We start from the raw sequence: 24,770 nt of genomic DNA, 5'->3' as shown, positions 1-24,770 counted from the left end.
AGCGGGTGTCCTTTCCCCCCCACCCCACCCCTCTTACGCAGGCAGGCCCATCATCAGCTCCTCACTGGGAATAGATCAGAGAGCAGGTGAGTCACCACTGTGAGGGAGGGAGAGAGCAGCGCTTCCCACGTCAGCAAGGTCGACGGAGAGGCTCTCCGTACGACGAGACAAATGAAGAAGAGAGATGTCGCGCTAACAGACCAAAGACGGGAGGGTGATTAGTACGTGAGGGCACACTTAAGGTTACTGGTCTCACTCTTGTGTCAGCAGACAGATCAGCAGCAAAAAATCATTTATTAAAAAAAAAAAATCTGAAAAACTTAAAGTGCAAATCGATTTTTCGCCTCACAAGGTCGAGCTTTTGTTGAGGCTGCGAGACGTTTTGAATTTTCTGCACACTAAAGCATACGCTTCACCCTGAATGAGGGTTAAAAATTTCATGAGATGCACATTGGAGCTCAAACAGAAGTTAAAAAAAACCCTGTGTACCTACCGTTTCATTTCCCAGTTGACAGTCTTCATCACGCATTAGAAAATGAAGTATTTCTCACATGAATGCAAAACAAAGAGTACAAACTGAAGGCAGGAGAGGAAAACCTGATAATTAGTTTTCCATATTAGATCAATTCCTTGCTGTAGCGTCTCTTCTGGTTCTCCTAAGGGAGGTGATGTACTCATGAACTGAACGAAACAAAATGTGATATATTGACAACGAACATGTCCTTAAAGATGCAAATTGTAGTTTCACAGGAAATTTTTAAAAAAAATTCCCACGAGTTTAGTACAACAACACAAAAAAAGATTATTTAAACCAAACATCGGGATTGTGTGACTAGTTTAAAATCCCTTAGCTGGATGAAAAGCTCATGAAAACCAGTTATCAGCTAAGAGAGTTTGCTGTACAGTTCATACGCGAGCATTTAATATTCTTAAAGCTTTGAGGATAATTACGCTTGTTCCCATGGACTCTCATCTTAAGATTAGCTGTTAAATTTTGCCTTAAGTATTAAACCACTTCCACCAGAAGATGTCTCTGAGACTCTCTGACTGCATAATTAAGCCGCACGTCACTTTCTACCCAGCTGGATGGGTTGCTTAGATTTACGATGGTTGTGCGATGCAGGTTAAAGTCATTGGGCTGAGATTTTTCTGGCAAAGAAGCGAGTATCTCTCAAGTGTAAACAGCGCTTTTTTTCCCGAGCGTTGGCAGGGCAGCGTTCAGCTGGAGAATGATGCATTTGGTGCTCGGCGTTGTATTTATGGCAGCAGGATGATGTCTGCGGGGCTCGGTAGCTGCTCTCATTGTAATGACAGAACAGTCCAACAGTGTGACTCACTGATGTTTATGTAATAATGTTTAGACAACAAATATGGAGCTCTGTGGCATAAAATAATCTGACTTCGCCTACCCGGCCTTCATTTTTTAGTAAGATTACTTCCATTGCTGATTTTGAGAAATGCAGTAAATCACCAAACTTTTATTTGGAAGCACACACTGCCTTTCTGACAGACAACGTCGCAGGAGCTATTTCAACCTCCCGTGCCTCACAGCATCGGCTCTCCCATCACCAAACCATCTGTCTAAAAGCCTGAGAGGCTACTGTGTCACTATTTAAGCATCATCTGTCAGTCTTCCCTCAGCAGCACTCACGCCACTCCTCCCGGACACAACCTGATTGATGCACAGGGGACAGATGGCTAACAAGAATAAAAACGGGTAAAATATGAGGATGGAAAAACGCCTGCTGACTGGATTGTGCTTCCCATCTGTTTTTACTTTTAAGACATGTTCATGAAAGAGAGGGCTGCAAGCACTGAAGAATTGTTACGCTGTTTCTTTTTTTCTTTTTCAACATGGTCAGCATTGTTCTGATACAACAGCTCACACAGACATTTAACCTCATGATGGTCGAGACAAGAAGGACACTTGAGGAGGATATGGTTTTTTAAATGAGGGGGAACAAACGCCATCATTGTCTTTCTTCCCATCAAAGTGCTTTTTTGTAAACTGTACAGTATTCACATATGATGATGTTCGGACCTACGGTAGCATGCCAAGAATTCACAGTTAAGTCTGAAAATATGTAGGTTTTCTTATGATAGGTTGAGTGCAATTCTTTATTTCTTTTTTTTTTCCCCCCATGATTACCAATGGAAGGGATTATCACGTGTCACATGGGCATCACAGTGACAGAGAATGGAAATGCTTGAGCGAGAAGGTACTTCCGTCCTTTTTTTTTTTTTTTTTTTTAAGACATCTGAAACACGAGGATGTTTGAACTGTTGTGGACCCGTTTATCTGGGTGTGCGCTCTATAGACAACAGACTGAAAAACAGACGTTAACAAGTTACGTGGGACTGAATCCAGGTGAGGCTGTGCGAGCCACTGTGAGCACACGCTCCGGTTCCCCCTGGCTGATCTCTGTGCTGCGCAGGCCGCTGTAAAGCCTCTCTTCCACTGACACAGCCAGCTTGTCTGTCAGACTGCTCTGTGCCTGCAGGGAGACCTCTGATAGGATAGCCTGACTGCTGTTGTTGTTCTTGTTGTCAACTCTTGGGTCCATGAAGCTCTTTTGTGCAGGCACAGTGGTTACAGACTGGCGAGTTGTGCTTTCTGCTGTCTGTCTCTCTGCAGAGGCTTGGCAGCCATCGGTCTCGCCAGCTGAAGCTGCACAACAAGAGCTGCTCTTTGTTGTTGCCTCGTCTCCTTCGGATGTTTTGTTGGCAGCGCTTTGTGGGGAATCCTCTGCTGCGCCTTCGTGTGATGGATCTGCGCTCTCTGCTCTTTCCTTTGCTGCCTCCTCAGAAGCCGCGACCTCGCTGGCTTCTTCATCAGCAGCACTTGCGATGCGCGAGAGGGTGCTGTGGTATCTGGTGTCCAGAGGGTAACCAGCGCTGTCCCCTCTCCTCAGCGGCGTGAACCTCTGCCTCTCCAAAGACGGGGAGTATCTTCCCCCAGAGCTCGAGCCAGGATCGCTGTATTGCTTATGTCTTTGCCACTGTTTCCGGAGGTGAACTCTGGATCGGTGCCTGGAACGTAACGGGGAGTCCTGCTGGTCGAACCGTGGGTCGTGGCGAAGGAACTCGTTAAATAGGGCGTCCGTCTTCTCATCTATGCTGTAGTCACGGCGGCGGAGATGTGTTCGGTGAGGACTGGTGGGCTGTGGGATTGTTTTCACAAGTGGAGACATCAGCTGTGTTTGCGATTCTGGAGATTTCTGAGGGTGAAGAGATTTCAGAGGTTGATGTGAATCTTGGAGGGTGAGAGTTTGGCTGCCGCTCTGTGGTTTCTCCTTTAGTTTCTCCTCTGGCTCGGTGCTGTTTGCCATCTCATCCTCCAGCTCCTCCTGAAACAGCCTGGCCTCGATGCTCTCACATACTGAACCCTTTCTACCGGAGTTGGTGAAAAACAACCTCCTCTCTGATGCCGTTTTCCCTCGTGAGGCACCGGGAGTCCCAAACAGTCGCATCTCCTCAGGAGCCCTGGATGGAGCTTCGATGGAGGCGTAACCACTGTCCATCTGAAGGAGCTTTCTGTTCCCCCCCTCACCCTCTCCCCCAGGTCCACTTCCCATCTCACTGTCTAAACCCAATGCCCCTCTGGTTCCCCCTTCCAATCCCTCTCCCTCCCCATCTCCTTCAGGCTCATCATCCAGGTCTTGGGACAAGCAGCTGTCGAGGCCAGAACGAGCTCCTGCACCGCCAAGGGATGACACGCTGTCCGCATCGCTGCGGATGGACTCCCGGTCTGTGCTGCTCTGGTCTGAGGAGGCATACAGCTCCAGAGAGGCTCGCAAGCTCCAAATGTCTCTGTACAAGGAAGGAGGTGCCTCCAGGCTCTCCTGGCGAACCATGAAGGAAAGCGATGAGCCCGAGTCGGTCCTTTGTCTGGCTTCTGCCCCCAACACCACTTCGTCTCCATCATCTGGCTCTACCTCGTTCTTTTTCCTTGCGTCTGCCATCGCACCATCTGTTTTTGCGTCTTTCCTCAACATGTCTTCAAACCTTTCCGGAATGACAGCTTCTTGTTGCGTCCCAAACAACTCATCTTCGTCCGCTGACTCCAGCCCGTCTCCTCCCGATCCTGCTGCTGTTCCTACGACTGCCTCTTTCAGTGTTCCTGTTCCATTAACTGTAACCTCCTCTTGCCTCTGGGCGAGGCAGCGATCTGGTGGCAAACTGAACTCTTCTCTCCTGGTGCTGCTACCACCTACCTCCACCATGGCCTCCAGATTAAGCCTGCACAGATGGGAAAACTGTCAGACAATTCTGTGAATTGCATGGTGTTAAGTCATGGTATTATGGGCAGGGGTGTACCTGCTAAGGAAGACTGAAGATGTGGGTGTAGTTTGGGGATGAGAGAGAGACTCTGCAGAGAGTGACTGGAGGCCACCGGACTGGATGGGTGTATTTGGAAAAGATTCAATGGCCTCATCTCGGAGAGGAGAGGAATCGTCTTCAGCGTGATCAGTGGTTTCACTGGCTGCTCTCTGTCTCTGAAAGGGCCTTCTCTTGGGGGACCCTGTGAGAAATTCATATGATAAGAAGGTTAGACCTTACCCACGCTTTCAGTCTTATTTCAGTCAGGGCCGCTAAAGTCAAAAGAAGCATAATATTCCCATCAGCAGTAATACATATTTGGCAGCATGGCTCTGATCTGGGACTTTTCTGTCCATCCACATGCATACATGAGAGCACGATTCCCAGACGGAGCAGAGCATCAGTGACAACAGATCCTTATCTATCTATCTAAAATAATAACATTTGTAGCCACACGGGCTTCACTATCTTTGGCATGCAGACTGGACTAACCACGGGTCAAACCACCAACTTTAGTCATCATAACTGAATCCAGCGTATTTGTCAGGATTATAACTGTGACTGATTTCGTGCCCTGGCTGAACTAACCATGTCTGAGTGATCCATTTCTGGCATGCACACAAACCTTTGGCATCGAGACTTGCAGCACGATGCGTGGTGTCAAACTTCCACCTCCTGAAGTAAGGCCCTGCCCCCTCCAGACTGGCGTGACGCCGCAGTTTGGAGAAGAAATGCAGAACTGAAGCTTGGCCCACAGTTTGACTCGTCTCGCTCTCGGCCTCTCCCCTGTCGCCAATAGCCTCCATCTGGCAGAAGAGACGAGGAGGACGGGGAGGGTGGTGGTGACACATTAAGGAGGAGCTGAAGCGGGAGAGCTAAGATGGATTATGATGGGCAGAGGCAAAGTCCTCGGGGGACAGCAGTTTGTCATTTTGTCACTGAGTAGCAGTGATGACTGATGTCAAAGCGCATCAGCAGCTTTCAGCGCCCGTGGCAGCTGATTTTCACAGCTCTGTTAATGTTTGATGAAAGCAGATGAATCTGCACTGAATTGTACACTGTATTCCTGCCTTTTACTGAATGCAGGCTTATTAGGAAATTTTAAGACTTATTAAGACCCACCTATTTCTTTTATTCTCAGTGGGAGGTGAATAAAAGTCAAACTCACTGTCTGAGAACGTGTGTGCTGTGGTTTCATGGCTGATAAAGACTGCCTGGGCCCCTCGTCCAGGATGACGGAGTGGTGTCGGTCTCCTGGCAGACCCCCGCTGAGGCTCTGGCCCATCCAGTCAGAGACTCTCTTCTTAGCGGGCTGGAGAGAAAGAATTGAATCGCATGTTATCCTTGAGAGAGTCTGCTCCAGTGACTGAACAATGTGTGATTTCAAGCATACCTGGTAGATGGTGAGGGGTAGCTTGGGAGCTGCTGTCTCACTGATGTTTATGGTGCTGCTCTCTGTTGAGTCGCATTCCATGATGGTGAGTATTTTTAGGTCACATGGTGCCGGAGGCAGGTGAAGGTGGGTCAGCCGGGCCTTTTTCAGGTGGTGGAAGTCTCCTTCGGTCAGGGTGTACCTGAACATAAAGATTGAGCACCTGAGCTCATGGCATCAAACGGCTTATCTAAGTGATAAAAAATCCCAAGCTCAGTTGAGCTGTACCTGCGTCCTTTGTCCTGAGTCGTTTTCTCCTGTTCATAAAGTGCAGACTCATTGAAGGAGACTCTGCGGCCCGTGGACCCGGTGGAGATGAATCGTTCTGACTCTCCATCGTGACAGCTCGATGCTGAGAGGGCATCTGATTCATCGAGACGAATGGTGATTTCTGAGTGACAAAGACAACAAGGACACAGCAAGGGAGAGGAATAATGGAGTTATTGACGACAGCGGACCGAAAGGAAAAAAACAAGAACGTGAAAAATTTACACAGCTCTGACCTTGCGTGGGCTGAGAATCCTCAGCATAAGTGGTGTTTGTCTTCTCAGGGTCATCGCTCGCTCTGAAAGAGGCAAATGAGTTTTACTCAGATCTCTCTCGTAGAAGCAAAAACGCAGCGTCACCTCGCAGCTTTCCATTTCATTTTCAGCTTTAATCCACGGCGGTCATAATCACATCGGCCCCTGTAATCCCCGAGTGCCGTCGAGGCAAGCCTGACCTGCTAGTCCCCACGCAGTGTGTCACTTTGCAAGGTAGCGCTCACCTGGAGTAGCGTCGCCCACCCATGCAGCACCGGTGACAGAAGAGGAGCAGGAGGGAGAGCAGGACCAGCATCCCCCCGGCGAAAGCGCTCAGCAGCACCAACAGCAGGACATAGTTCTCTACCTGACCGGCCGACACCGGCACATCCTGATGGGAGGCAATCGTGAAAAGAGGGTGGCACGTTTGGTCAAACCTTTATTCATTTCAGAGGGGCCATCAGCCATAACATCTTGCTTATATTAATCAAATAGTAAAAAATATATTTTCTTAAATCAATAAATCAAGCTTTGTTTTCAAAGTTGGATAAGTTCCATAAAATAAATATAAATAAAATTACACCTGTTCAACTGCTTGGACGACTAGATATTTGCATTATCAATTACATGGAAGCAACTCAGTGCTTTTAGGCATGTGGATGTTGTCAAAACGATCTGATGAAGTTCAATCTGAACATCAGAATAACGAAACAAGGTGATTTAAGTGGCCGTCGTAGCTGCTGGGGCCAGACTGCTGATCTACTGATTTTTTTCCCCCACATGATCTAGAGTTTACAGAAAGTGTTTTTAAAAAGAGAAAATATCCAAGGAGCATCGCCAGACTGATTTGAACTGGTAGGAAAGCAGCAATAACTCCAATACCCCCTCTTTACAACCAAGCTGTGCACAAGAGCATCTCTAAACACGTCGTAGCAACAGAAGCAGGTTCCTGTCTGCTGAGAATGGGAAACTAAAGCTACAGCTCACATGGACTTCCTGATGGTAGGATCAGAATTTGGTGCAAACCACATGAAAGCTCAAGCCTTTTCTCAACAGCTCATGTTGCTGCTGATGTAATACTGTGGGGGATATTTTTGTCCAATGAGCACCTGAGTGTTGCTGATCAAGTCCGTCTCTTCATGACCACAGTGTTTCCATCTTCTGATGGCTTCTTCCAGCAGGATAACACACCATGTCACAAAAACTCAGAGGAATCTTTGACATGTGTGTGGCAAATGTGTTAACATTTACACCATGGACCCACTTTATATACATCAGTGTAATATTAATAAGTACCGTTCCACATAACGAGTAGCTTTACATTTGAAAGTTTTAGTGTAACAACCAACTTATGACACCGTAATGACAGGGTCATTTTTTTGATTTGTTAGTCTCAATCTGAACTGAAACTCATCAGTAGTGTGCATGTCTGTTACAGCTGAGACTGAAGAAGATGACAAAGCACACAGAAAGGCTGGGGTCACTTTACCGACTCGTGGTTTAATCCAGTGACCAGTTTAATTCATCTCATTGTTTATTAACAAATATTAGAGAAAAGTGCAAATGGAAAAGCAGTGTTAATCAAATACCAATGAAACAGTAACACTAAAGCTATTTTTGTACTTCAAGAAAAAACAAGTGTTACTGCTGACAGTAACAAGTTTAAAAATCTGAATTTCTCCCTTTTTACGAATACAAAGGGTCTCACTAAAAACCCGTCAAACTGGTACTCTCTGTACTCTTCTCCCATTTGGGTTGCGCAACATGAAGTTAATCTGCACCGCTTGTATTCACATGGCATAGCTGGAGCTCATAACTCCTTCCTTCAGAAGCACAATAAGGCACACGCTTACATGCAGTATCTCTGTTGTTACGTTGTGTTGCAGTGAACTGGTGGCTGCACAGTTCAGTAATTGATTTTTCTCCCCTTGAGCTTCACAGCACTGAGGGATCTCTCTCTCTCTCCGGCATTAGGCGGTCAGCTAAGCGCTGTAATATTTAATGAGTGGAATTAACACTGAAAGACTCTCTTAAGTTCCTCACAGTGATTCTTATCCAGACGCACACTTGTGTACATCCGCGTTCTTCGGATTAATACTCTGTCTTGGCTGAGTGAGCCCGTGGATGCTAATCGAAACGTCAGCGAGACCCTTAATTCAATTTCCCAGCTCTTCTCAATGAAGGGGAAATGAGGCCTCTGCAGGCTAAAAATGGAAATCGGAGGAGGAAGAGGAGGAGGAGGAGGATGCCAACGCACATGAGCCATCCGCACACCGCACCGAGACTTTCCTGGCTCTTCTTCCCATGTCAGCTTCAAAAAGCAGGGAAAATAATTGGTTTCTCTTTCCTCCACCCTGCATCACATGCAGAATATTCATCTGCTGCAAGTCTTTGTGTTTTTTAATTCAGCAGGAAAGTGTGACAGATGGCCATTATGGAGCTTTAGAGTTAACTGTGAGGTGGAGAAGCTCCAACTTTTAGATGATGACCTTAATAGGAGCAGCAGCAAGGTTATTAAAGCAAACCCGAAGCCTGATGCTGCCTATTTAAAGTTGTTGTCAATAGAGCGAGCCAACCCCCAAATATATCCAGTTTACTCCGAACATGAGGCAAAGAAAAGCAACGGCCTGTTAGAAAACGGCGTGTGCACGTTTGAAAAGAGCAAAGACAGCTGATTTTCACTGCCTCCACTATGATCTCAGAGGTTCTTCTGTACGAGCCTCAATCAGTCTTGGTCAGCTTCAATCACAGGCTCAATCTAACGTCATTATCTGCTTATTAAACCAGAAAGGGCTGATGATTCATGTGAGTTTAGACCCTTTTAGGGTCCAAACGCCTAAAAATAACTATAGTAATAAAGTAGTAATAATAATGTATTTTAGTGATATTTTCTAATGTTTTCTAATGTTATATTTGCCAACTCGTCCACTGCAGACAAGAGAGAGGGAAAACTGTCCTTTATGTCACACAGAGGCTCGACCTTTCTGAGCCATTAGTCTGCCGGTATCTCGCTAGTTGCCAAGAAAGAACAAAATCTACTTTATTACTTCAGTTTGTTAAAGATTTCAGTTCCTATTCTGGTCAAATTCGGCTTCAGTGTTTATTAACAATACAGCTGAATCAGGTGACAGTAAGTCAAGAGGATGTTACCCATCTATGTCCAGCAGTAGCTTGTATTCAGTTCAAATATTGCTTTAAATTGATACAGATGAATGCTGGTGTTGGTATCGGATCGATACTAGCATGACATGCTTTAGTGATTCATCAAATCATGACACACTGCTCTCCCCTACATAAGCTGTCTTTATAAGTTGAAAGCATTGGTTTCAGTCATATTGGCCCTGTGTTTACTTGCTATTAGATCAATACTGAAATTTGCCGAGCACAGCACCAGTGGACGCACTGACCAGTTTATGTCAAAGGTGTTGACAGTACTCACAGTGGAGCTCTCAGTCAGAGTTGTCAGAACAGGCAGATCATTGCTCATGGTAAAGGTCGGTGTGAGTAAACCCTGCAGAGGATGAGAAAGTGAAGCATGTCACACACTGAGCTGACGCTTCTTACTAGACAGCAACACAATTCCTGTTATGTTATGCTGAAAAGTCTTAGGTGTAAACAGTGTGATCACTGGTAAGATGCGCAGTCGTTTTCTCGTGGTCATCGAATCCAGAACTAAGCCGGTGTGGAAAGATCCCACAAGACTGGGCTGAAACAATCATTTAGGCTGGGAATTTAACTCCATTGCAGGGTGCTCTGATCACGCAACTTTTATAATACTGGTATACACCCCAAACACTGAAACGGGTTAGTTATCAAGACTGCAAAATAAAAATATTTGGGACTGGCTAGCCTGTTGGACCAAGGAGTTTTAAAGATATGCTAAGGATATGAAAATGTCAAAGCCCTCACTAATCATAACATTTACAAATAAACAGTGCATAAAGTCTTGAGTAACGCCTTATTTCTTTACACATTGTTTGTTCCAATTTCAGCTGAAAACCTGGCATATCTCAGCATGGTCTGCAGAGTGTCATTAAAAATGTGAGGAAACTGGACAATTGGAGGACAAACGAAGAAGTTGCAGGACTGCAAAACTATATACAGCAGATAAATAATGTCTGCAAGTCATGTCCTTAAGAAATGAGAAAGAAAATCCAGCAAACACATGACACAAGACCTCAAAGATGCATCTGATCCTTCAGTTGATCCATCTACTGTTCACTGAAGCTTCATCAGAATGGAAACTGTTGTCACTTAGTGTGGAGGAGGTTAGGAGATAGGTAAAGCAAGTAGGGGTCGGATCCTACACCAGCTACCGCTTCAGTCTGTTTCAGTATATTGCTGCATCTATTTCCCATTTTCATACCAAAACCAAAAGAAATGAAGGGTGACTCAAGACTTTTACAGGGTAGGATAAGCCTCTGAGCCACATAACTCTACTTTATAACCATCAAAAACACCTGAGAGAGCCACAGCATTGTACAGTGTGATGTGCTCTTGTTTTACAGTCAGCATATGGCAGTTTATTTTAAATACCACATACATCAGTGCTGTAAAATATTAATGAGAGCACCCAGAGAGTATTAATGCACAGCTGAAAATAGTACCCGACAAATGGGCCATTTAAAACCACTATTGTAATTCTGTCTCGCAGAACTCACAACTTATGCGTCATCACATCTCACTTGCACGCACAGATGTACTCGCAGCCGTACTTTTACCACAGGATGTTATCTGTTGTCATGTCCACATCAAATGAAAGACAATTTGAGAATGACACAGCAGCAATGTGCAGCTACATCTTCATATCATTAGGGTGATGATTGTTACTCACTGCCTGGAAATAATTTGGGGATGCGTGTGCGGGCTGATGGTTTGGCAGAGAACCTGATAGTTCAGCTTTAATGTCTTTATAAGATGAAGATGCACACCACGGCTACAGTGCATTTGTGGTGCGTCACGCAATCAGAGCTGTTTCTGAAAGCTGGCATTTTGACAATTTGAGCCGGACTTTGTGGTAATTATAGATAAATGGCACACGGTGGGGTTTTAAGGCAGCAAGGGAATCCAAAAGCGAGGTTTCTGAAGAAACTGAAAAGATGAAAAATATGGAAATCTACAGAGTTCAATATTGCTAAAAACCCTGGCTCCGGTGCTTGATGCTGCAGACTTTTAGGCTAGAAAATGCACTCCAGCAGAATCTTCTTTTGAATTCCTCCTGGAGCTCATCCACACCCCTCAAACTTGAAATACGCTGGTTAGTAATGAAGGCTGTTTGCATACCAGCAGCCACAGATCATGGAGATAACATGAATTCATCAGACTTTAATAACCTCCAAAACAAGTCAGCTGAGCTGGATATTGCAAAACTGGAGTAATTACTCTTTAACATCCCCAAGAATGTAAGCCTGACAGTTGACTGGGTCGACTGCTTTGCTGAGATTAGCTGACATTCACCGAAATGGCACAAAACCCCTCACAAATGTCTCTCAGCTAAAGCTCCCAAACATCTGCTCACATCTGGTAAACTAACCTCTCCTGCAGAAAGGTGCGAGCAAAGGAAGAGGAGCTGACACCCCATTAATATTTACACAGAGTTCAGCTTGTGTAACATCGGCTCAAGACCGCATTCTTCACACATGCTGATAACACCGCCGCACATTCCCTCACCATGTGAGAGCCATATTTTATGTAAGAGCTCATACAAACCAACAAGCTCGAGGTAACGATGATGTGAGCGCAGCTCTGAATTGAGGCGAGAACTACACACAGACACACACGGCCCATTCTTCTGCTGTCGAATTATCTTCAGTGAACGCTTGGCATTTGTCAAAATGTGCTTGAGAGCAGTCGGGGTATAGTGTGGGGACCTTAATCACTGGTGAGATGTACACTGAGGGAGACACGGGTCTTCTTTATGTGGGCAAAAAATCAGATCCCCATAACAGACATGAGGATTTCATCTCAGGAAGACTTTTGAGATGGAATGAGGTTAAAGTGGGCATTTAATGGTGTGTGTGTGTGTGTGTGTGTGTGTGTGTGTGTGTGTGTGTGTGTGTGTGTGTGTGTGTGTGTGTGTTTACAGATAATTAATTAGATTAATTATAACTCCAGATGTTTTTTTGGAAACCATCTGTCTTCTTTCTGCTGATCACGTAACAGGCAGTCATGAACTTTGGATGATGGTTTTAAAATGTATCCTTGAAGGATCACTCTTACATTCTCTGTGTATTCAATTATTACATCCAGACAAATCCACGGGGCTCTTTTAAACTAATTTCACAAATTAAGTCAAGTCTAGTTATTAACATATTTATTAAAATACTGGATTGATTGAGTTTTAGAAGCTGGAGCAACCGTGAATCTCCAGTCAGGTTTGGAAAATGTCATTATTGTTATTATTATCATGATCTTTTAAAAAATAATTTTCGGCGCTATAGTATTGGTAATTGTAATCTAGTAGCAGTGCATCAGCTTCACCATCATTTTGTCGGTAAATACTGAAGCTGAAGTTTAAAACACTGACCCCGACTGGTGGCAAAAAATATAACCTAATCCAACGCGTGCGTGCGTGCGCGTGTTAGTCCCAGGGTCTGAAGTCATGTTAGAATGTAACATCATCTTTGACGACGTCTTGGTGTACTTTATGTCACGGTAATGGAGCGGATGGTGTCACTTTCATAAATACTGTCCGGACTAAGGAGGAAGGGGGGCGGGTAATGGATGTCAGTCTGACGTGTGACTGCACGATGATGTGCTCCAGATGTGATGCATCTTACGTTCTATACAGGCGTCGTTGACGGTGCTTCGCTCCGCTCTGTGGAGCCCGACTACAGCGATCCGCTGCAGCCGGCGGCGCTCAGCAGCCTCAGCATCAGCAGCAGCAGCAGCCTCGGCAGCATCTTCCCCTCTCCTCCGAAAACCCGCGGATCAGGACAGCCCCATATCCCTGCGACGTCTGATCTCAGCCTGCGGGGAATAAATCACGATTAGTCACCCAGGAGCCTTGATGTGCCGGACACGCTGGAGTGTGGGGGCTCAGCTGAGGACCCCCGCCCGCGCCTCAGACATGCCCCAATAAATCAGATGCTGCGATCTAGAGTCGGCTGTGTCACCTATCCCACCTATTACATAATGAAATAGTACCACATTAAACCGTGAGCACAGCTGTAGGTCCGTGTAACCTGATCAGTGTGTGTGTGTGTGAGGCGCAAGGATCGGACTCACCCGGCTGTAGACTCCGTTTGAAGCGGTCCACCGGCAGCCTGCCCCGTCTGCATACTTTAATTTGGGCTTCAAATAAAGACTGTAGTTATGAATGAAGCCACACGCGATTAGACACACCCACCGCCCGCTCCCGACGCACCACGTGACAGGCACTGACGACGACAGTGGTGATGATGGTGGTGATGATGCGAGATGGAGGAGAAAACCCGTCCTCATTCACACCAGCTGCTCATGAATGGTATCTACTGAGAGGGAGAGGGAGGGGGGGCAGTAATTATCGGAGCCATATATATATATCGATGCAGATATTTATATAAGTCACTGAAATATGTTTCCCTTTTTGCAGTATTTGAGTCTGTGTCCTATAGCAGGAGCAGACGGATCCCCTTAAAACGTTTATTTTGTAATCTCATGCTTGGCCACGTGGTGGCAGCGTTGCACTGCTGTTTTTTTCAATGTTTTGTTTGACTTAATTAATTCATTTTAATTTGTTCTGTTTGATTCTGTCTGGGTTTTGTTGTTTTTGTTGTTTTGGAGGGGGGTTGGGGGGGGGGGGGGGGGGGGGTTGCAGAAATGAAAACTGGAAGATCTGCTTGAAGGTTTTGTCCAGATGGTCCAGGGGGAAAACAGCTAAATAAAGCTTCATTTCACTCTAATTCAATAGAGTTAGTCCATCTAAAATTATTTGCCAGTGAAAGCTGCTGCACATTTGGATTCTAGTGAGGATGCTTTTCTGCAGAAAGAATTTATCTGCCCTCCTTTTCATGTTGCTCTTAATCTGTGATGTTTATTGTTTGGGTGCATTTTGCTAAATTTGCTAAGTTAACCCACCTCCGTAAGAGTGCTTGCAAATGATGTAAATCCATCTGCTAGTTTAAGGTTTTGTTGTTTACATGACCCTTTTTTTTATTGTTGTGTTTGTCTCTGTTTTCGCATCATATAGGCTACAAACTGCATATTGCATCTGCACCCACAATGGAATCCACAGTTTGCAGCTCTAACCTCTGCAGTGTGCACTCCTTGCATGATGTTTTGCACAAACAGAAAATGCCTCAGCACCAAAATGAATAGACGTGTAACCTGTGCCTCTATGAAAACAGGAAACAGGGGGGCACTTAGACATCCGAAGAGCTATTTTTGGGTTGTTGTTGGGTTTGTTTCCCCCGCCTCTCCGAAAACTTTCGAGAACTGGTTCAAAGCTGAGCGACAGAAATAACCACACGTGACAAGTGATTTAATTCAACTTGGGAAATCAGTTCAGGGTGACTGAAATCACCAAAATGTATTTATTCAGTGGCGGTACACATAAATGTGTTGGGCACAGGAAACTGTGACGGTGTCCTCTGCCACCAGTGACTAAGCTGCTACGGTCTTAAATGTGTTCTCTCTTTTCTTCTAGGTCACTTTTTTGGAATATATTAATCTCCTCAAACCCTTTTTCCATTAACAAGAACCTAATTACTCAAAAAGCCAGAGAGAGCTCTTCCCTTGAAATGTAAATACACTTTTCATTATATACAATGAGGCACAGTGGATAAGGCCAGATAACCCTAATTATATGGAGAGACTCATCATGGACATGAGTTTTTCTTATTAAAATAAGAAAAATGTATAACTTTCTCTGCCGGATATGAGAGTATCAGTATCCTGAGAAATAAAGAATAAGACAGCAGTCATTTTAAAGCAGCTCCACAGTTGGAACAGCAGCTAAAATTATTGCAGAAAAGAGGAAATTCTACTTTTTTTTTTAGATGTTTTCCGCATTTCAAAGCTGTTAAATTACTCAGCGGACGTGACAGATCTCAGAGGGAACGGCACGTGTGGAGCGCTATCTTTGTAACATGGTGATTGTTTTGGATAATAATTAATGAACAAGTTGCACAAGTAGGGAAGAAAACTGAATATAGCAAAGTGGCTCAGTGCCAGATCTGTAACACTGGCCTTTGAGTACAATGTGTTAGACATCTTTGGATTTTCTAGCTTTTTTTAGTTCTATCTCTAATCTGTACTAGGAAGACTGTACTACGCCTCCTTTCACAGGTTACACTGTCACCATTTACACATGATCACAGTACACTGGAACTGACTTGCCTCACAGTAAGCGTGGGTGTACTTAAAGGGAACTAAGGCATATGTTAATAAATGCTTTGGAAAGGTGGAGCTACAAATCAACAAAGACTCAATGGTTTTAAACCAGATCTGCTCAGTGCATGGTGTTTTATGATTCTGCTTGTCACTTTTGTTCTTGTAGTTTTAATAGTTATTTCTTTGCATCTTAATCGGCCTTGATCTTATTGTGCTGTGTCATAAAATGGCAACAACAGATGAATGAAACAAACAGTAGTGCCCTCTTTCTTTATTGCGTTCTTATTAGTGGCGTCTAAAAGCTACATTCCATCTAGATTTTCTTAGCTGATCAGTGAGGTCTTTGTTAAAATATTTCAGATAAAATTCTTCATGTATGACTGTTTTATCAAAAAAAAAAAATTCCAGGAAATACAAGGGGTAAAACAGCCTGCCAGGGAACTGAAACATCTGGGAAATGATGCCAGGAGAGGCCGTGTTGGGGTGGGAGGAATGAGAAAGAGAGGATGGACGCAGTGGGTGTGTGTGCGTGTGTGTTCTTGGAGGGCTGACGTCAGAGCTGCGTCTGTGCATGCTCCGAAGAGCAGGACATCCTGTGGAATTGTTTTCTGTGAGGCCTGAAGAATGTAAAGCAGCGGCCTCTCTCATCTCACTCCTCTCAGCAAAGCGCTGGAGTGAACGGAGAGATAAACGAGGAAGAAAACGAGGAGGAGGAGGAGAACGCAATCTCCAAAGGGAGGTCAGATCCTCCATGAAAATATCACTGGAACATGAAGTTCAGGGAGTTATTTAAAGGAGAAAAGATCAGGGAGAGGTCAGCATGGGATTCCTTCTAAATTCCAGTGAAGTCAGCAGTGGTTAGAAAACTGGTTTTCCTGTGCATAAACTTCTCATATCAGTTATACAAGGCACAGAGAGAGCCCAGTAACTGCTGAAACAGCTATGCAAAGGAAACCAGAGGAGAACGGCAAGAGATGCTGAGGTTTTTCAGGCAGAAAAGACGTGATGAACGAAGCTCTGCATGGCTGCGTTTGGGAGAGAGAGGTGAGTGAGGGTGTGAGGTGATGTAGGTCATGTGGAAGTGCAGTGACGCAGGCTGTAAAACGGGGGTGCTGTGGGTATGGCTATTTTTAGCGAGGAGACACATATGAGCTCCATTTCTCTTCACTCCTCGGCTTCATACGTCACTTTACTCCAAGCCAGTCCACTCGGCTGTGCATCACATGACAGGTGCAGCCTCGACCAGACCAGAGATGAGACCCGAATATTAAACAGACTGGATGCTCTCTGTGAGCGCCCCATCCCACTGATTGAACGGTGAAATTCTACATCATTGCTAAATGCGAGAAACATAAGAATAAATGGCTGATTATCCCTGTATGATGTATGTTCTTACCCTAATATCAGATTCTTGGAGGCTCTTACTGACATATCTCAGGTAGAGCAGGTCATCCACTAATTGAAAGGTTGGTGGTTTGATCCCTGACTGCTCCAGACTATGTGCCAAAGTATCCCTACGCAACATACCGAACCCCAAGTAGATCTCTGATGTGCTCATCAGACTGTAGATGTGTGTCAATGTCAGATAGAAAACACTTCGTTGTAGAAAAAATCCCTGTATGAATGGGTGAATGAGGCATGTTGTATAAAATGCCTCGAGTGCTTCTGCAGAGTAGAAAAGCACTATGTAAGAACCAGTCTGTTTACGATTTCTCTGAAAGCTTTCTTTCCTCAGAAAAAAAATATATTTTTAAAAAAACTTTAGAAAAGTTGTTAGGGATACTTTTGATTATGCTCATGTTTTAATCAGCTCAAAGTATCATAAAAGTTCTCAGGTTTTCATGAATCCACGTGTTTGACTCCACTGCATGTCCGTGAGGATTTTCTGTGCCTTTCATGCTGTAGGAGCTCCTTAAAGGTTTTGCATAAAAATAGGCGACGCTGTTTTCATGCCAAGGAGTGGGTGTTTAACAAAATAGTCACCTCCTTAGAGGGATGCAGTGTCATCGCGGGGGGTCAGAACTAACCCCCCTGCCGGTACAGAAGCATCTCTGGTATAATCTTTTAATAACGTGAATAATCCCCAGAGTTTAAATCTTAAGAATTACTACAGTCGGATGTTTTTTTGTGATTCTGTACAAAATGTGCACTGCGGATTGCATCATTTATGAATGGCGAGTTGGGTGAAAAAAAGCCACGTGAAGCAGAGCTCCTTCAGATTGGGCAATACAGCCTTCGTAGTCTTGTGTCCCTCTCCGATTGGTTGTGATGCGAAGTGGGCGGGCCTCGGCCTGCCAGGGGTCGGGGTGTATTTTCACGCTGGAGGAGTGGAGCTGCGCTTGTCAGAGACAGAAAGAGGAACTGGTGTGCAGTCTGCGGCTTGTCGTGGTTTCAGGGATGCTTCACATCGAGGAGCAGTGACGACCCGAGCACAGGAGCCCCGCAGCGCGTCGCTTCAGGTCCTCCCAGCGACCAGAGCCCGAGTTTAAAGCAGCCAGTGTTCGTGAATGGAGCAGCAGCAGCGGGGTCTCTGTAGCGTCACCGCCTTCCAGTGTGCAAGCCGCGGGGCCGGGGTCTCCAGCGGCCAGTCCTCCATGCGTCTGTGCATCACCTCCACGGCCGGCAGCCCGGTGGAGCTGACCGTCCCCCGGGGGGAGACCGTGGAGGCCCTGAAAGCGCGCATCTCCCAGAAACTCAGACTGCACACGGACAGGATCGTACTCCTGCATAAAGACAGGTGAGTTGTTGCTTTACCCTGCATGCTCTGCACTTCCGGGAGTTTAGGTAAAGCAATTACGTTTAATCCGCGTATTTGATGCGTATGTGGGGGTTTTTCCCCCGCTTTTACCCATTAAAGCTGATTTATGTATTATAAATTAGGCACCTGACTGCAGGGACGCTCCTGGACCAGGGTGTAACAGATGGCAGCAAACTGACTCTGGTCCCAGTCATTGAAGCTGGTTTACTGGTACGTAAACTAATGCACATCAGACTGGCTGTTCTGTAACTTTGCCGCACACATATAATCAGACTGTTTACCATATTGTGCTGCACAGTGCTCGACTACCAGGGCTGAAAGGACTGTTATGGATGTGTTGGAAAGTTTAACAGAAGTCCAGGTGAGCGTTTTAATTCTTTCTCACTGTATGCTTAAAGTAAACACTAGAAACTACCGTTTGCATGTAATAATATTGCTATTATATTATTGCATGCACCCATTTCATTAAATACAGCTTATTAGTTCTCGGTAGGACTCTATTTTGCCTTCCAACCTGTCTTGATTCTTCACGGCAGGAAACTCAGAGACTTTGGTTTATATTTACACGATAGCCCCACACAGATACATCCATGAACTGAATCTCCTGTCCACCACATCCTAAAGGTGCTCTGGATTGAGATCAGGTGCCTGTGGAGGCCATTAGAGAGCAGTTCAAGAAACCAGAATGAGATCATTTAAGCTTTGATGTGTTATCCTGCTGGAAGCAGCCATCAGAACACGCTACACTGGTAGTTATAAAGGGATGGACATGGTCAGCAACAATACTCAGGTAGACTGTTGTGTTTTAAGGGTGCTCAGCTGATAATAAGGGGGCAAAAAGTCACACCGTTGCACCACCAGCAGCCTGAACTATTAATACAAGGCAGGATGGATCCATGTTTTCCTGTAGTTTGCACCTAATTCCTTCTGTAACAGCTGAATGTCGCAGCAGAAATCGAGACAACATGTCTCCAGTCTTCTGTTGTCCAGTCTTGGTGAGCCCGTGTGATCTGTAGCCTCAGTTTCCTGTTTTTAGCTGACAGGAGAGCCACCCAGTGTGGTTTTCTGTTACCGTAGCCCATCTACTTCAAGGTTCGACGTGTTGTGCTTCTGCATACCTTGGTTGTAACAAGTGGTTATTTGAGTTCCTGTTGCCTTCCTATCAGCTTGACGCAGTAAACAAGGCTTTTTTTTTTTGCCTTTCCTTTCTTCCGCACTCTGATGCTCGTCTTGACCATGCCGACATGCCTAAATGTGTTAAGTAGCTGTCGAGTGATTGTCTGATTACATATTTGCATTAACAAGTCTCAGAACAGGTGTGCCTAACAAAGTGGCTGGTGGGTGTACAGTCTATGGTAGAAACCGGTTGAATGCATGAATGAGGCAGAGAAACATATTATAAACCCTTTTAAAAAATCAATAAATAAATACTCGTCTAAAGACCAAGTTTGGAGGTGCATAGTTTTGGCTATACACACGTCGTTCAGCCGTTAAAGCTGCAAGAGAAAAGGTTTGCGGACCCTGTAATTATCAGGATTTCCGTCTTACTTTTACCTTTTATTTCAGTATTACTGTACTCGTAAAATGAGGTCTGACCTGTATACATATAGAGTCCTAATAATAGCACAAAAACAACTGCACTTTTCTTTTCTGTACTGAACACAAGCAGCAAACATTCACAGACAGTCAGGGTGGAGAAATGTAATCATATCTGTCCATTTATTATTACAATATTACAGTTTGGGAAAGAAGGGGTGGAGGTGAGAGTTCAGGGGGAGGAATGCTGGAGCCGTCACCTGTTCCTCTTTCTACCCCCCAGTCCCTTCTTTACTTCCCTTTTTTCTTTTATTATTTTTATCTTTGTCATCACAGCCGTTTCTCATACTTACTGTCTTTTCTCACAATATGCTGATATCTTTGTCCGTCTGTTCTTTCTCTTCCTTCTTCTTCATGACGTGTCGCTTCTTCTCTTTATTTATCATTTTCTCTTCCTCTTTCTCCTTTTGAACTTTCTTTTCCATCTTTTCCGGATCCTCTTGCAGCAGTATATTTTACATTCTAGTAAACTTTGAGCCACTTCCAACAAGTCTTTAATATGAAGTTTTAAAAAAAGAAATAACTTTAGACAGCGTATCTGGCCTTCATCTTGCACCCATCCACCTCTTCAAATAATTTCTCACGCTTCTCTTTTTCCACATCCTGCGCTGTCCTGCTCTATATTTCATCTTTGTGAGACAAGAGTTCACTTACTTTTCCCAGCCTGCGCTGTGAGTGATTGTTCAATAAAGATATATATTTTTATGTATCCTTTATTTAACCAGGTTAGGCTCACTGAGGTCAAAGATCCATTTTACAAGAGAGACTTTGCAACATAGATGCATAAAAACAAACATCGGATCCAATTAATAACATTAAAACATACATAGGTGAGATAACTTTCGTCATTTTTGTAGTTACCAGAGGCAATAACCCACACAGACACACACACTACACAGTCTTTAAAGCTTGTGTGGTGAAGCAAAGCGGCAAATTTGCTATTTAAATTTATCTGTGTAGTAGATTCCTCTGTAATCAGAGGTTACGTCGTTGAAGCCATTCAAATTGACCCACATGAGAAATTCATGGGAAACATCCATGATAGGTTTTCTTGGTTATCAGTGTATTGTGGTTTCAGATAACTGCTGTAAACTGATAGCACCGGGAGAAGAAGAGTGAAACTTTCCTGTCTGTCCCTGCAGATTAACGACTTCCTGTCTGGGCGCTCACCTCTGAACATTAACCTTGGAATCGGTGCCCACGTGATGTGTGTGGAGCTCCAGCTGTCGGCGCAGGACGTGAAGGAGCTGCTGCTGGACTCAAAGGCTCACGGCAGCAATGCGCAGACGGCCAGCAGCACGAACCACCCTCACTCTGCCTCGGCGTGGACCTCCACCACTGGACCTGCTACCACATCAGCTTCACAAGCCTCATCTGCAACTCCATTCTCTGTTGACTCTTTGTCCTCGTTTCAGTTTAACACTCAGGGAGCCAGAACTTCACTGAACTCACAAAACCCTTCGGTTCCATCCAGTAGCGTTCCTGCCACAAACTCCTATAATCCCTCTTCTCTGCTTAATTCCCACTCTGAGCACGGATCTCCGCACGCTCCTTCTCCTCCTTTGCCCTGTGGTTCTCCACATCCGGGCTCTCCTTTGCGAGCGACTGCACCGGTCTGTTCAGCCGGTCCCATCAGCTCCAGCCCGGCACCCCTGAGCCCCACAGCAGCCTCGACCTTCACAGAGGTTAGCCACACACACTCTAACACAGAAGTCAGTGCCATCCACGTTAACGCATAGCCAAATTTTCACAATAGTCTTTTTGAATTTAAATTAGTGAGAAAAGAATATTTTATTACTCAGACTTATTCCTTAAGGTGGATATTTGTCCCTTACAGAGTAACGCTGATGCTTCATCCACTGCACAGCTGCCCAATCCTCCAGGAGCTGTCATAGAGAGTTTCGTGAGACACTCACCTGGCATCTTCTCTGGGACTTTCTCTGGTACGTCTGATCTGGAGACTGCTCAGCAGTTTTTGTTTGGTCTGATTAACACAAACCAGTGATGTTTCCTAGTGTTGCAACTATAAGGGCACTCTTTCTAATCTAATGACCTTTCTCTTTTGAATAGCTGTTTTTAGTAGAGAAAAAAGTAGTAATGACTCCTTTATCCTCTCAGGCACCCTGGCCCCTTGCAGTCAGAGTGGTTTCAGTCATCCTCGACGTGGTGTCGCCATTATTCTCCAGATCCTCAACGACCTCCTCAGAGCCGCCTACCACCACCAGGGGGCTCCAGTTCCTCATCCTCTACACCGCTGTCCTGCTCAAGGCGCTGAAGTCAGCCCGCTGCTCACAGCAGAAGAGCTCAGACCACCAGCGATGCAGAGGACAGAGCCCCTCTGCGGAGCTCCAGGTCAGCTCAAGCTAATATTATTTTGGAAACTCGGAGAGCATGTCATCATCACGCGCATGTAAATGCATGCAAATACTGGAATAGTGTGCATTTTAGAAATCAGGACAGGGAAATGGAAACAAAAACAATAAAAAAAGACACTGTTTCAGGCCCCCAGAGAATAAAACGGGCTCGTGTTTCTGTGCTGCGTCATGTTTAGTCACGCAGCACTTGTGCAGCAGTTACACGGGCCTTCGTGAGTATAAAGACTATTACAGTCTTAACAGGCGGTGTTAACGACAGCGCATCCACGAGCGTTTACGCTTCCTTATTAGGCTCCGATTCTCTCGTGCTGACGGGGTTTCTCGTGGATTTGTATGTGTGCATTAGAGCTGAAAATATGAGGAAATCAGCAGAGCAGTTGCCTCGCAGCTTGTCTGTCAATCACTTCTACATAGTTGGGTGCTTTTCTTTCTCCTCATAGCTGATGAAACTTTGAGGGTTTTGACAGGTGGTAGAACAAGACGAAGCATCTGACAGCTGCAGCTTTAGAAAATTCAACTAGTCGTATTTTTACTGCGTCAGAGAAGCAAACTGATTCTGGGTCGGAGCTTCGGGAGGTCGTCTTGACCACGTCTGCGTGTTATTGGCTGATTGGATGTTTGCATTAATTAGCAGACATATAAATTAAGCCTGACAAAGTGGCTTTTAAGTGTATTTCTTATGATCGATGCAGTAATTAATGGCGGAGAGCACACCATAAACATTCATGTGTCTGACCCATTTCTTTCTTCTTCTCTGTAGGTGACGTAGCCCACGAGGGTCCCGTCGTGCACTCGTCCACAGAAGAGAATCAAACGCTGCACTGTAAGCTAGAGCACCTCCAGCTCCTGATGCACGAGAGGCGTCTACGCAGGAGGGCTTGCAAGACCTCGCGCCTCTCACAAGGCTCTCATCCGTACCAGAAGCGCCACCATCACCCCTAGTCTCTGAATGTAAAAAGACCCGCTCACTATGATAGATACCAGAGCTGACCTTGCCGTACAGGGCTACGAAAAAAAAAAAGAGCCTTTGTTAGTATTTTTCTACTATCTGAAACTATACGTCTAAATGTTGTGGCTTTCTCTGCGTGATGTGTAATCCGAGTCTGTCCTTCAGTGACTGCAGCTCCGGCTGTTGCAGTATGTAGCACGTGTCACATAGATTTCCCTGTTGGTGTTTTACTCTACGTACTCTGATGCCTTAACTGTACATGTTTTGAATGTAAGACTGTGTTTCGTTCCATGCAAGCAACGTTTCTTGGAAATATCTTATTTATGAAATAATAGGAAGCAAAAAAAATATGCAAATAATAAAGAGAAACAATAAAAAAAATCTGAAAGCGTTTATGAGTGGAGCCTGTTCTTTTTAAATGAAGAATATAATGTTGCCTTCATCCGTTAAACTGGATTTTTGTTGGTTTTTTGGGGATAAAAATGTCTCAGCCTTATTCTGCTGATCATCCTTTCTGTTTGGTTCTCACAGCTGATCTTGTATCTATGATCAGGAGATATGTGTGGTGAAGATGAATGATCTACTTCAAGATTAAATGCTACGTGCTTTGTCTTGATGCGTGCTCAATCATCCAGGTGAGAACAACTGAACTGAATGCCGTTTATAAAGCTGGGAACACCTGCAGTCAGCACACTGGATCAACAGAAGCAGCCTTCCAGGTTACTCTGTGACCTCTGTGCTTTGTCGCTTTGCATTATTAATAGCCGCATGAGTTTCAGAGAGGTGATGCCATCTCTCTTCGTGGAGCAGAGGTTTCAAGAAAATCTAAGCGATGCTGTAAAGCTGAAATATTGGTTCTCCTCGACAGTAACACAGGAAGTAGAACGTGAGCACTGATGTGCAGCCAACCAAGACTCCTTACACTTCTTCCATGACAGCAACTGAACATTTCAAACTGTTTCGAGAGGGCCATTAAACAAGCATAGTATAGGGTCTAAAACGTAATGCTTGAGATACCAGAATTTGTGTGAATAACTATGTGGCTTATTAAAGCTATGACTGGAATCCTAAGAGGCACTCCAGTGAGTACTTTGTGAAAAATGCCATAAACTGAAGCGTTCGCCTCTCTGTAGCCAGCGTGTCTGGTGCTGAGCTCACAGGATGCAAATCACAGCGGCAGAAAATGAAACTGTTCGAGGTGAGCTGAAACATCTGTGCCTGCCGTCGCTGCTGACGTGCAGACAAACACGAAGCCTTGCTCGGGTGTAGCCTGTGTGATCTGCAAGCTGAGAAGCGTGTGGAAGCTCACTCGTTCGGCTATCAAACGACGATCTGCACACAGCTGGGGACTGCAGCGCGAATGCTGGCGTTGTTTTCGGTGCAGCTCTGTTGATCGTGATCACGGAGTGTGCAGCTGCAGCAGCAGCACGCCCGGCGCCACATATCACACAGCACACGGCTGCTGGTCCTGAATCCTAAAGAGCGCCTGTGCTGCAGATTCGGCGCT

General features: G+C 45.1%; 2 protein-coding genes across 3 annotated transcripts; one reads left to right on the top strand and one right to left on the bottom strand.

The window, feature by feature from the left end:
* Positions 1-1,144: 1,144 nt before the first annotated feature.
* On the bottom strand, positions 1,145-13,634 carry cbarpa (CACN subunit beta associated regulatory protein a). 2 transcript variants are annotated; one of them, XM_006786627.3, is made up of 11 exons: positions 13,501-13,633; positions 13,053-13,242; positions 9,713-9,784; positions 6,519-6,664; positions 6,256-6,317; positions 5,981-6,143; positions 5,714-5,894; positions 5,489-5,632; positions 4,946-5,126; positions 4,318-4,522; positions 1,145-4,239 (listed from the first exon to the last, which is right to left on the bottom strand). In XM_006786627.3, the coding sequence occupies exons 3-11, from the start codon at positions 9,758-9,760 to the stop codon at positions 2,349-2,351; spliced, it is 3,021 nt and encodes a 1,006-aa protein (XP_006786690.2). In that variant the 5' UTR covers positions 9,761-9,784; positions 13,053-13,242; positions 13,501-13,633; the 3' UTR covers positions 1,145-2,348. The 2 variants fall into 2 exon arrangements, with proteins under 2 accessions (XP_006786690.2, XP_087688464.1); XM_087832338.1 differs by having other exon boundaries at positions 5,489-5,894; positions 13,501-13,634.
* Positions 13,635-17,880: 4,246 nt separating this feature from the next.
* On the top strand, positions 17,881-23,648 carry LOC102787732 (midnolin-like). Its single transcript, XM_006786626.3, has 7 exons — positions 17,881-18,322; positions 18,466-18,553; positions 18,642-18,704; positions 21,082-21,624; positions 21,777-21,882; positions 22,058-22,291; positions 23,075-23,648. The coding sequence occupies exons 1-7, from the start codon at positions 18,093-18,095 to the stop codon at positions 23,254-23,256; spliced, it is 1,446 nt and encodes a 481-aa protein (XP_006786689.2). The 5' UTR covers positions 17,881-18,092; the 3' UTR covers positions 23,257-23,648.
* Positions 23,649-24,770: the final 1,122 nt, after the last annotated feature.

The sequence above is a fragment of the Neolamprologus brichardi genome, chromosome 18, assembly GCF_056152115.1.
Source record: "Neolamprologus brichardi isolate AB-2024 chromosome 18, ASM5615211v1, whole genome shotgun sequence".
NCBI classification, from domain to species: Eukaryota; Metazoa; Chordata; class Actinopteri; order Cichliformes; family Cichlidae; genus Neolamprologus; species Neolamprologus brichardi.
This window is presented reverse-complemented; position numbering and strand designations above follow the sequence as displayed.